A 13,689-nucleotide genomic window follows, 5' to 3' on the forward strand; every position below is an offset into this window, starting at 1 on the left:
GAAAGATGGTACAACTCTGACCAAAGAAGAGTGGCAGACAAAATTGATGAACTATGCCGAGATAGCAAAACTCACAGGAAGAAATCGAAGTCAGGAAGAGGAGGTCTTTAATAAAGCATGGGGAAAGTTTATAATTTATTTGAAAAGCTATTGTAAACAACTACATATATTGGTAGGATTGAAAGAAAAGTTGTAGTAAAAAATTGAAGTATGGATTGAGAAAGGATTTATAAAAATAGTTATAATAGAGATGCAGAGGGGGAAATCATTACATTAAGATCCACAAGGGGGGGAGTCAGAAGCGATTATATGTTTATGTTTTTAATTCATTTGTTTGTGTAAAATAGAAAATGCAATATATATATATATATATATATATATGAGAAGTATTACATATTTTTCCTCCCTTAAGTCTTGAGCTTCTAAATTAAATAAGGAGCTCACTGAGGGTTGTAGCAAAATGCTATAAAACCACCCAGACCCATGCTTTCTAGGTGCAGGACAAGAGTAGAAGACGAAGAGCCTTTATAGTATCTTTTGTTTCTAAACATAATTTATCTGGAATTCAGATTACAACCCCTCCATCACACCTCCATTGGAGCATTCCTGACATAAGTCTTGAAAAATGCTATTTATGATACTTCATATCCTATTTTATTCAGGGTCTTTTTTTCAGCCGGCACTTGCCGGAACTCAGTTCTAGCACCTCTCAGATGGGCACCATTGCTTTTTAAGATAACAAGATGTTCATGATGAGTTCTAAGAGGGATGCAGGTGCTGATCAGAAGGTCAGTGGTCCAAATCCCCGCGACGGGGTGAGCTCCTGTTGCTCGGTCCCAGCTCCTGCCAACCTAGCAGTTCGAAAGCATGTCAAAGTGCAAGTAGATAAATAGGTACCACTCTGGCGGGAAGGTAAACGGCATTTCCGTGCGCTGCTCTGGTTTGCCAGAAGCGGCTTAGTCATGCTGGCCACATGACCCGGAAGCTGTACGCCGGCTCCCTCAGCCAATAAAGCGAGATGAGCGCCGCAAGCCCAGTGTCGGACATGACTGGACCTAATGGTCAGGGGTCCCTTTACCTTTACAGTGGGTTGTGGCACCTCTTTTTCTAGAAAAATAGCACTGATTTTATCCAAAACATGCTAAACCTTTGCATCAAGTCATTTTTAAACAAGTGCTTTACAACGTTTCTGGCACTTTTACCCTTCTTTGGTTTAAGACAAAGATCTCTCTGTAGCCATTCTATTTCTTCAGGCTAGAGGTTTATCTCAAGGAATAACCGATTTATCCAGGCAATGGAAGCAACTTGCAGGCTATACTCCCCAATTTTCTTTAGGTACCCCGTAGCCCTAATATTTAGATGGCAATCCTGATCTTGAATGTTCTCCAACTGCAGTAATAGGCCGATTTGTGAAGGTTTTATTCCCTTAATGGAGGCTTTATTTTTCAAACTGAGCTCCATCACTGCATTGGCTCTTTTAGATGTCTCTGATATGCTGCTGGTTAATCTGACTGTCTTCCTTCAAAGAGGCATTTTGTCAAATACTGCGCCAACTCCTTGCTTATTTGAGATACTTTGGATTTATGCAAGATCGCTGCTTCTGAAATACGGTATGTGCCCCTGGACAGAAAATTATATCAAATATGATAGGCAGATAATGTGAGAGATTTGCAGGGCTGGATATTATTGTGCATAAGGCAATGAAACAGTAGTAAGGTCATAAGAAGTCCTAATGGTGGTTGCCTGGAGATATTCAATCCAAAGCATAACACTTAGCTGGTTTGCTGTTCTTTCTTTTGTTTTGTATGATTTAATTACGTGCTTGACTTTCTTTTCTGCTGGATGATGTATATACAATAATGTTTCCCTGGTTCAGAGATGGGGAGCTTGTGGTCCCCCAGCTGTTGTTCAACTCCAGCTCCCATCATTCCCAACCTACTGCCATACTGGCTGGGGCTGATGGGAGTTAGGATTTCAGTAACATCTAGAGGGCAGAGGTTATAGGTGATTTCCAATTATTTCTTACATCTGCTAAGACTGCACACTAGTTGTTTGCAATGATTTTATCATTCTGAGTAGGTACTCTACACATTAATCTGAGCACAGATAACTCATTTAGAATACCTTGATAATCTCACCACAAAATCAAATCTGTAAGAGGCAACTCACCCTCCAGGTGGCTCACTGCAACCTTTAAAAGCATTAGGCATGACAACTAAATCTGCAACAGTAAAAGCAGGAAGGAACAAACTCAACACACTACTGGTTATTCAATTCCAAAAGCCAGTTTTGAATAGCAACCTGCTGGAGACTTGCACTGTGATATTCGAGAAGAGGATGTGCTCTGCTATAGTATCCTTGTTGTCTTAGGAAGACAAAGCCCATCACAGCAGCTAGTTTAGCAAGACCAAAACTGAACTTGTTCCAGAGCTTGACAAAAGTGCAACCTATCCTTTGGAATTACTGGAGTCTGTGGCAAGTGGTCAGAACTAGATTTTTTGAAGGGGAAGGAAAAAGGCACAGAAAAATGTTTGCAGCGTGTCATACCCTCCAACTTTCCTCAGATGAAAATAGGGGCATTCTATTCTACACCAGTGTCCTTCCCTGCACGGCCCCCCTATATATGCACACTGTTGATGGAATGCAAGGAAAGGGCTGACAGGCTGAGCTGTCTGAACAGCTTTTTCCAAAGGAGTATGTAACAATACTATACAGGCAAATGTCTTGGTTATATGCTTCTGATTGTGGAGGTGGGATATAGTCATCATGGCTAGTAGCCTTCAATAGCCCTCTTCTCCATGAATATGGCCAGTCCTCTTTTAAAGACAACCAACTTGATGGCCAACACTGCTTCCTGTGCAAGTGAGGTCCATAGTTTATGTGCTGAATGAAGTACCTCATGGATTTGGGAAAGGTACTCACTATGTGAAAAGACCTTGCAATGGGTCTGCACAACTACCAGTAAGCAGCTGGAACCAGGAAAACTTTAAAAGCTGTATTTATTTGTGAACCATGGACCATCAACGCAGCAGGGCAGCTAGCACTTGCTACACAGGCAAGACTAAGAGCTTATCCACACTTATCTCTCCTCTGCACTTTTCAGGCAATTTAAAGCTCTGTGTTCAAATGCCCCCACCCACACTTTTGCTCTGGAGCTCTCCCTGTGAAAACCTGCTCTTTAAAGCTGAATCAGAACAAACAGCAATGCACAGAAACCTCAAATTTCTGTTTGTTGTGCTTCAGCTCTAAGGAGTTTAATCACTGCCCCCAGACAGCATGCCACCAGAACTGGAAGAAATGATTCTTATGGCATTGGCGACTGCAGCCTCTTAACTCACAATCCCAGGAGATACGAGACACATAGACAAAAAAAATACTCAACCATGCTATCCAGGCCCAGCTCTCTGCCTCATAAGAAATTGCCTCTTAAGAGTGAAATACTAGGCAGTACATATTTGTCCTGATTTGAGGCAGTCTCATATCTGTATGTATTTGCCACTCGGTTTGTGCATAGCCCCACCTACCCTGTATGAACTTGCCATGTGATTTGACATGTTTTACCTTAATGGCATGTCTTACGACAGTAGAGGCTACTAAGTCCAGGACCTCCCTACACTGTACTTCACCCAGTCTGTTTAAAAGGGATGAAAAATTCCACATTCTGTTTAAACACTTGGCAATCCCAAGAAACCAGAGTACAATACATTTAGAACTAGTGGGAACTGCCCGATACTGCCCAAAAATTTGTAGAAAACCACCACCAAATGTGGGTTTTTTAATGGATAGTGTAATTTGTGTTGACAAAGTTGCTTTCTCCCCAGAGAAGCATTAGCTTCCAAACATGTGGGTGAAGTTCTGCTTTCTATTCTAGAAAAAAAGGTGTGGAAATCATTAATTTAATCAAAACCCGTGCTCTTAATAGAAGTTATGTGCAAAGAAACGGGTTGAACATAAAACTCTTATTACAGACACACAGAGATGAGACTGTTGTCACAAGGACAGTTGCTCACCAAGGCTATTCAACATTCAGCATGAAGTTTTGGAGAAATAAATGGTCAATGTAAAGTTTTTTGTTTGACAACCCATGGTGGCTTTCAAAGGTGGGGAGAGCCATTTCAGGCTAGACCTCCCCAAGGGGAGAAACCAAATCCAGGCATCAGTGCAGTGGGCACTACAAGTTGCCCTTACACTTGCCTACTGAAGTATTATGTGCTAATGCCAGGCCTGAACATGCCTTCTAAGAGGCTGAGCTGTGAACCAGGAAGTTTCCATGTCAAATCTTACTTCTAGCTCTCTCATATGCAATATGGCTATATTACCAACATACCATATAAAAAACAAGGGTAATCAGCATGGAACACTCCAGATATTCCGAACTGTAACATATATCTTGTACTGGCATCAGTCAGGCACCTTTGTTATATCTGTTTTGGCACATACTAAAATCTCTGTTTGGGCAAACCTACCCAGACACGTAAAAGCTGTCATGAGCTTTAATTTCTAATTTTAAAAAACGGCTTTCACCTTTGCTAATTTTAATCTATACTTTTGTTTTGCCGTTTTGTCAACCACTTACAAGTTTTATTTACAGGTAAGCAATACACACATTGTGCTAAATAAATAAATAAAAATATATAACTGGCATGAGTCACTTTATCTCAGCACAGGGAGACCACACATACCACCTTTCAGAGGATAGAAATGGAATAAACATATCCCCTAGTCTAGCATTTAAATTCAATTTAAAAACAGCAACAACGCACATACATTTGAGGCATTTCACCTTCACCATACTCAATCTTTTATTGGAAACATTTCGGCAGTCATTTAATTATACAGAAGTAGCATCAAACCATTCTCTTCACAATAGTAACTGTAGCAAAAGTGCACTTTTAATCTATAGTATCTATATCTCTTAATATTTTCTATTTCTTACAAGGCATTTTATTTGTAAAAGGTTTATCACCAATTATACAAAATAGAAGTGGGTGGTCCTATGTTCTGCCTTATGTTCTCCTACATTACTCTGCCATTTGCTGTTTAGTGAGTGCCTTCATACCTGTGACCTTCCTCTGAAGACCTACAAGATGACAGGCTTTGCTTAACGGCCCCATTTTGGGTCTTTACGGGTGGATTTCTAGCCAAGAGAACATTCACTTGTAGTGCATTATCAAGAGCCAGTTGTCAAAGACTTATTTTATTAGTGATGACAACCTCTGAAGAAAAGATTACTTTTGCATATTTTGGCATTAATATATTAGGCAACATCAGTTTTCTCCCTGAAGTGGTTGAAGTGTGAATGCTGAAACCTGACAGTTTGTCCGTTTTTAATTGCAGAATTTGTTGCTAGCAGAATTCTGCCGGGGAGACAACAGCGTAAGAAGACATTAAGAGAATGTGACGTGATGTTTGTACATAATGGTTGTTGTTGGGGGATTTTTTTGGGGGGGGGGGGGAGAACCAGAGCACAAGTTATGGAATTGCAATTAAGTAGATCTCCTCCTCCTTGACAGTGAGCATGATACGGAGGGCTGCTTTGGGACAAGCAGAGGCGGCTTTAATGTTACAACCAAATGGAAGGCTGAATCTCCACTTCCACTCATGTGTCCCAGTACAGAGTTCCATGTGCTCTAACGCTTACAAGGAGCTGCTGCGCATGTTTCCCATTGCTACAATGGAGGCAATCCTGATGTTTTTAGAGGACTGCTCAAAGTGTCTCCCCTGCACTTGAACATGCTGGGAAGCCATTTCAGGTGGGAATGTCAATTTAGGCACAACAAAGACTCCCCATAGCCAAAACTGGTCACTGGATCCTGGACCACCCCACCCAGGAGGCACAGTGGTGACCAATTCAGGTGGCAGGATAAACAGGGGCAGCAGATCTGGTAAACAGACACTAAGTGAAATTCAGTCTTCATGAGACAGCCTTGTTTTTCTGTTGAAGCAGCAGCCAATCGAGAACTGGGCAATTATACATGGCCCACAGCTTAAATTGGATACTTCTCAAGGCATCGGTACATGTTGACCTCAGTTATTTCTTCGTAAACTCCCGCTGTTTGCAAAACAAGGATGATTTGTTCATTAATTCTCAGAATTAGTGTTGCCTCTTAATAGGTATTTATAGAATGTAGATTCATTCCAAAAACTGCCTTTTTGTTTGTGTCTGTAGAGTTTGTTATACGGTGAAACAAACAACAAATATATCTATTTTCAGTAGAGGGCACTTTTGGCTTATATAAGAGCTCCAAGAAATACAATCAATTCATCTTACAGGTCCTCAAAGACTTCCATCTACTTTTTGCTCCCTTAGATTCTGCAATATTGTGGCTTTGAGTAGAGAATACATTATAAAGCACATAAAAATAACATTTCAATAAGATTGGGGGGGGGGAACAAAGTGGGGATAAATGAAGAAGAAGAATAGTGTTGTCTGAAATCAAAATGCTACCCTTTGAGGAAATTCACAACACTATAGGAACAACTTTTTCTTTTTCTCTTGCCACACACAGAATTAAAGGCATGATACTGTATTTCCAATACAATTTAATCTGGCAGCAATCCTGTTTTGGCCCACCAACAGCAGTCAGCAACTTTCTGCAACTCACACCCTAAAACAGGTCTTGAGCTGACACTGAAGACTGAAATCATTCTGCTAGAATACAGAAAAAAAAGGAGAAATAGAAACCAAGGGACAGTCTCAGGCCATCAACCCTGAATGATGAACTAACTGTATAATACTACTGAAAAGCAAGAAAATATTTCCTTGGTTCTTGAATGTTCAAGCAGGCATATTTCAAATAGAGGTAACACAGATTTGGGAAGACAACAAGTATAAAATAGCCCAGAAAGAAATCCAAAGCAAGATGCCTTCTTGCTAATGGCAGCTGTCGTCCTTGAGAAAATGTCCCAGTTTATGTCCTGGTGACGTCCTGTGGTCCTATGGCAATGATGAGGTATTGATTTTACTATTGCTACAATGTCCTATCTGAGCAGGGGCTTGATTCCTTTTCTGAAAACATGCAAGATGCTTCAGGGTGCACTGCCTTAGTGCCTTGATTCATAGAAGAGGATATATGCAGATTCTGAGTTTTTGGAACCGTCTGATGTTAATCCATAGAATTCTTCAATTGCTTTAGCATCAATTTTCTGCAATTTAAGACAACAAGAAGATTAAGGAGGGGGAAATAACATCACTACCTGCTGAATCTCACTTAGTGTCCCCCCCCCCCTTTAAATTCAGCAAAATATTTCTGGGAGGTGGTGTGGTGGTCACAGAGAGACTGCATCAGAATTAAAAGACTTGGAAAATTCACTTGGATTATGCAACCAGCTATTTAATTTGGATTATTAGCCACACATTACCTCTAAGTATACTACAGAAGGACAAAAATTGTTCAAAAACAAATATTTCCTAGCCTAAAAAGGTACCACTGATTAATCAAGCAGGACTTTAATTTAAAAGGGGGCTCATTTTAAAATATAAAAGCTTTCAATTTCTATAGAAACTTAGAAAATCATCTTAGAAAAGCTACAGTGGTACCTCGCGTTAAGAACTTAATTCGTTTCGGAGGTCTGTTCTTAACCTGAAACTATTCTTAACCTGAGGTACCACTTTAGCTAATGGGGCCTCCCGCTGCTGCCGCACAATTTCTGTTCTCATCCTGAAGCAAAGTTCTTAACCCAAGGTACTATTTCTGGGTTAGCGGAGTCTGTAACCTGAAGCGTCTATAACCTGAAGCATATGTAACCCAAGTTACCACTGTATTTTGCTTTAGGCTATGGAACGCTTTGTAATTAAAGACCATGCATTCTTTCCCTCTTAAGATGGTCTATTACACTGGTCAACAACAAAATTGTTGTCTGCGTTTTTTCAGCTGATTTAGGATGAATCTGATGCGCTGAATCCAAAAATCACATTGGTTTTGCTCAATCAGGTCAAGTTTTTGAGCTATGGCCACATGTCTTTTTTTACATTTTGTTCACATGTACGCTTGTGTGGAGCATTTTAGAAGAAGTTGGTGGGGGTAAAAAGCCTTGTCAAATAATTGTTTTGATTGGAAATGATTATTTTAATGACAAGAAGTATTCAGGTCCGATAGTTCTGGGTGATTATGTCGAAAAGGGATCAGTTTGAAGTCATAAAACCTCGAAATCTTCCATAAAACGGTCCAGCAAAGCATAAAGTTGGGGGATCAAAACTAAGTTAATGGGGCAGTCGCCCCACAAAGTATCCTGATCTTCAATCAGCACGTCATCCTGTAGCTTATTGTGATGAAATTCCAGTGCCTATCTTCGGAGAACTTCCTGACATTAGTGACGAAGATGCCTCCAGTGTTGAAGGACATGAAGAAGTGGTTCTTGAAGATGATGCTCCACATCCATTTTCCCAAAAGGAGTTGAATGATCTAGTTCACGACCTCAGCTTGTCAAAGGACTCTGCCGAACTGTTGGCATCCAGATTGAAGGGAAAAAACCTCCTCTCTGACAGTGCTCGCATCAGCTTCTTCCGCAACAGGCATCAAGAGTACCTCCGTTTTTTCTCGGAAGTGAAGGACTTGGTGTACTGTGCAGATATTGCACAGCTTCTGCTCAAGCTTGGAGTGCCACAGTACAAACCCAAAGATTGGAAACTGTTCATTGACAGCAGCAAGCGATCACTGAAATGTGTTCTGCTACACAACGGCAACCAGTTTGCCTCTATACCCCTGGCTCACTCGCGTACACTGAAGGAGAACTATGAAGTGGTGAAGTACATGCTGGAGAAAATTGGTTATGATCAGCATAAGTTGTTTATTTGTGTTGACCTGAAGATGGTGAACTTTTTGTTGGGACAACAGTCTGGCTTCATCAAGTACCCATGTTTTCTGTGCATGTGGGACAGTAGGGACCGTGCTCAGCATTACATGAAGAAGGACTGGCCTGTGCGGGAGGAATTGGTGCCTTGCAAAGAAGGGAACATCATCAACGACCTTCTGGTGGACAGAGACAGAATACTCTTCCCACCGCTGCACATCAAGCTCGGCTTAATCAAGCAGCTCACCAAGGCTCTGGACAAGGATGGTGACTGCTTCATTTACTTGTGCCAGGCTTTTCCAGGATTGACCATGGAGAAGTTGAAAGCTGGCATCTTTGACAGTCTTCAGATCCGTCAGAGATCCAGAGTTCGGAAACTCAATGAACGAAGTGGAACTGGAAGCGTGGAAGGCATTTGTTCTGGTAGTGAAGAACTTTCTTGGCAACAATAAGGCCAGAAACTACGCAGAACTTGTCAACAACATGCTGGCTGCTTTCAGAAACCTGGGCTGCAACATGAGCGTCAAGATGCACTACCTATTTTCACATATGGACCGGTTCCCTGAGAACCTGGGTTCAATGAGTGACGAGCAGGGGGAGAGATTCCATCAGGACATGAAAGAGATGGAGACCAGGTATCAGGGTCGCTGGGACACAGTCATGATGGCTGACTACTGTTGGACTCTGAAGAGAGACCTCCGTGCCGCTGAGCATTCCAGGGGTTCCAAGAAACAGAAGTTCAAGCCCTGAAGTTTGAAAAATGGTGAAGCAACATGCAATTTACGTGTACTTACCTTCATCAATGCCCACCATTCAGTTTACAGAAAACCTGACCTGATGGAGAGAAATTCAGCAGTGCAAAAATATCCTAAATCAGTTGTAGAAATCTAGACAACATTCAAAAAGTAAAAAATTGTTGCCCAGTGTTATCAACAGTAAATTGCATTAATTCTACCCTGTAGTTACTTACTGGCATTGTGACAGCTTATCTTTTCTTTTTTAAAAAACAAACAAAAAAACTGATTTTACTTTCATATGTTTTTTCCTGTAACCTGCTTGTTATTACAATTTAATTTAAAAATATTTGAAAATGTTAAAGGAAATGCATTCCTTTAGATTATCCATGTCAGCGATGGGCAGGAGCCCGAGGAGTGGGGGCATGTGTGGGCAGAGGAGGTAGGTGGGAAGTATAATCTAAGGGGAGGGCCAGTGATTTGTGTGGTTCTGTGGAACCGGTGAGACAGCTGCCTGTGGCGGTAGAAGAGGGGAGTCTGGAGGAGGAGACTTCGCCACAGGAGGATTTATCACCAGTGCTAAATCCATTTCATTGATAAGGCCCATACAAATGGAAGGTAACATTTGGATGTATAGGTAAAAAATAAGCAGACATTTAATTTATCATAGCTAGCACAGTTCTTCAGAAACTGGCAATTATTGGCAAAAACCCAAAAATATAAAGAAAACTGTTAGTATTGATCTACAGTGCAAAAGTAGATTTTGGGTTTGATGGATACAATCCAACAGCCCCCCTTTTTTGCACTGGGGTGGGCTGGATTGGGCAAATGGATGGCTGGAAACCCCAGAAACAAGGTGTGTGAATGGCCTGAGTTAGCCTGGGATGCACAGGACCCAGAGCAGCACATGATACAATCAAGACTCATCTGGGACTAAAAAACCGTGCCAGCTTCAGGTTCACAGCATTTTGTCTGCCTGCCCCGTTCCCTGCCTTCTGCCCTAGCACAAGAGGCAGACCTATGGATGTGATGGTGGCCCCATCTTTTCATCAAGCCCCATGGCTGCCAAACTGGGGTTTCCATTTCTGTCCAAATCTATGTTGTATTAATAAGTACCACCAATATTGAGGTTTTATATTCTTAAAAGATGTGTTAAATAAACTTGGGAGCACTGTTTCTCATAGCCAACACTATTCTTTATTAGACATATTAGGACCCAAAGGCACAGTCGGATCTCACCAACCAGTTCTGGGCACCACCGTATAAGGAGGATATTGACAAGCTGGAAGGTGTGCAGAGGAGGCAACCAAGATAACAAAAGGTCTGGAAACCAAGCCTTATGAGGAACGGTTGAGGGAGTTGTGTATGTTTAGCCGGCAGGAGAGGAGATTGAGAGAGGGTATGATAGCAGTCTTCAAATATCTGAAGGGTTGTAATGTGGAAGATGGAATGAGCTGGTTTTCTGCTGCTCCAGAGGGTAGGACCCAAACCAATAGATTAAAATTAACACGGAATGAGATTCTGACTAAACCTTATGAAGAACTTTCTAACATTAAGAGCTGTTCAGACTCCCTCGGAAGGTGATGGGTTCTCCTTCCATGGAGGTTTTTAAATAAATGTTGGATGGCCATTCTGCTAGGGATACTGTAGCTGTGATTCCTGCATTGCAGGGGTTGTACTAGGTGACACTGCTATGATTCTTTGAAATGTTTGTATATGAAGGTGAAAAGGGATATGGGCATTTGGGACTTGCAATGACTACACCACAGGAGCAGACCTGTGATTCAGATCCTTGCCAACCTCCTGTTGAGCCAAAGCAAAAACAAGTCAAAAACTGGACAAAAACAGCAGAAGGCATAACCAGGCTCTCAATGTCCTGAGTAATGGTGGAAGGCAGGCAACTGATACCAATGTCTGATTTAACAGAATCAACTGGGTAGCAGAGGATATGATATAAGCCATCCAACAAATTCAGGAGGAATCAGACAAGTCACGTCAGGAGATACTAGCAGGTGCTGGGAGGCAAGTTACTAGGGAGAAAAAGGGAGAAGATGATTAAATAAAAATTGAGAGCACTCACAGAACATCACAAAGAAAAGCAGAAAAGGCAGCTGGGAAAAGATGAGCCAACACAGGGCTCATAATACAGCAACAAGAAGTTATTACTCGAATTAAGCCAATGACAGCTACTCAGATCCAGGCCCTAACCAGGGAAATAGAGCCACTGACAAAATGAACAGTCTTCTGGCTCACATGGGCAGTGAGGCTGTGGAAAAGTCATGGTAGGTCTCCTGGGACTTTAAATGCACTAGCAGAGGCTAATGGTTCAAGAGATCCATTGAACCCCTACCTGTTTGATACGAAGGTAAGGATTCCTATGAAAAGTGGTTCAGGAGCCCAGCTATAGTAATACTGGGGGAGCTGGATACAAGCTATTTCAATGCAATCCAGCAGAGACCAACTCAGATCCTGGATGGATATGTAGCCATCAATAAAACAGCAGCTGCAGTTACTGATTTGGTGACACATAAATCTGGGGAAAGAAACTGGGATTCTGAGGACTCATACAGGCAGTGGTGGGAGGATTCTTCCAACCCATCCAGGCATTTGCCACTTTCAATGTGGAGCAGGATCCAGATGGTGACCCTAGAGCACCAAGGCTTGCCAACGACACCCTAACAAAAACTATAACACTGACAAAGAATACCTGTAGACACAGAATTCCATTTCTAAAAGAAAAAAGAGCAAGAACAGCTGTCCTCCAGAGTGATCTGATGACTCACCCCAGTGGAAACCTCAGAAACCAACCTAGCCCCAGGACACTAGACTGGCAGCAACCCATGCCACAAATGTCAATGCGGAACCCAAGATAGGTAGGCAGGTGCCACGGCAAAGGGAAGGGTACACACTGTATTTATGGCTTGATGGAAGATGTGGAAGATGCGGTCCTGGAACGATAATGGAGCCAGACCCATATAAGAGAAAAGAAAGGAGGCTAAGCTCTGTCTCTATGGGGTTATAGGCATCAGATCTAGAATACACTGTGGTCCCTGGGAGAAGACCTTTCTACAACCCATCAACCAACCAGCTGATTACCAATTCTGTAATAAAAATGAAGAACTGATAGGAGAAACCTGAGGGTCTCATAACCTTGACCAGTGGCTAAATTATGGAGGGCTCCCCTCCCCACCCAACAATAAGCCACTTAATTAACCACACAGCTTGGTTGCAATATCTTTTCCTTTAAACAAACAGAACTTTCTCCACACATGAAAAAATCTTTCAGACTAAGAACAGAAAAGGAAATGGGTTCCAATTTTCATTGTCAGTCCTTTCAACAACATTTCTTAAGAAAAAATAGCCAGGGCATGAAAACAACTTCTTCCCGTTTCCGCAGCTATTTTTCACAATCTGATAAACACTTTGACGCTGCTGGGGAAACTATTGGCTTCTGGAAGTGAAAACACATCAGTCTCATGGCAACCAACACCCTTATGTTCCTTGCCCTAATATCAAGAATACTGCAGGATCAATACTGTATTTTTGGAAAAGTTACATCTTCATAGCCTTGAAACTTAGAAGTACAAGTTCGGTGTTGACTCAGAGTGTCTTTTCTAAATGGCCTCCCTTGTCTCTCCGGTGGAAAGCAGTGAATAGTGACAGCACTCTGACCCATTGACTGCTATGTCTAGACATCAACAGATGTTGCTCCAATCAAACAGGGAAGAGAAAACATGATCTAGACCAGTGTTTCTCAACCTGTGGGTCCCCAGATGTTGTTGGACTACAACTCTCATCATTCCTAGCCAGCATGACCAGTCGTCAGGGATGATGAGAGTTGTAGTACAACAACATCTGGGGACCCACAGGTTGAGAACCGCTGATCTAGACAGTGGACAGTAAATGGGATCAATTTTGTCCAGTGCAGATGTAACATGGGTACTCTGGTTGGCAAATCTGGAACTGGACAGGAACGAAGCAGTCCCTCCCTTTCCCCCACTCCAGGGTGATCATCCTCTTTTATTCTGGATATTTAACCGGGATTTTGCACTACCTGTGCATCTATGTAAACCATTTTAAATGCAAGTCACAATTCCTTTGTAAATGAGAGATTGAACACATGCTTTGAAGTGGGTTTGCACACCATGGTTAGAAGAGACGA

General features: G+C 41.9%; 1 protein-coding gene across 4 annotated transcripts in view; it reads right to left on the reverse strand.

Moving 5' to 3' along the window:
- Window positions 1-4,784: 4,784 nt before the first annotated feature.
- LOC310836711 (ubiquitin carboxyl-terminal hydrolase 12-like) overlaps window positions 4,785-13,689 on the reverse strand; it is a 52,607-nt gene continuing 43,702 nt past the window's right edge. For all 4 annotated transcript variants that reach the window (XM_083722439.1, XM_083722437.1, XM_083722436.1 and 1 more), the window contains one exon: window positions 4,785-7,146. In XM_083722439.1, the coding sequence (XP_083578565.1) occupies window positions 7,045-7,146 (102 nt within the window). In that variant the 3' untranslated portion in view covers window positions 4,785-7,044. The remainder of the gene's footprint in view (window positions 7,147-13,689) is intronic.

This window comes from Podarcis gaigeae (genome assembly GCF_964106915.1).
Source record: "Podarcis gaigeae genome assembly, chromosome: Z".
Taxonomy (NCBI): Eukaryota; Metazoa; Chordata; class Lepidosauria; order Squamata; family Lacertidae; genus Podarcis; species Podarcis gaigeae.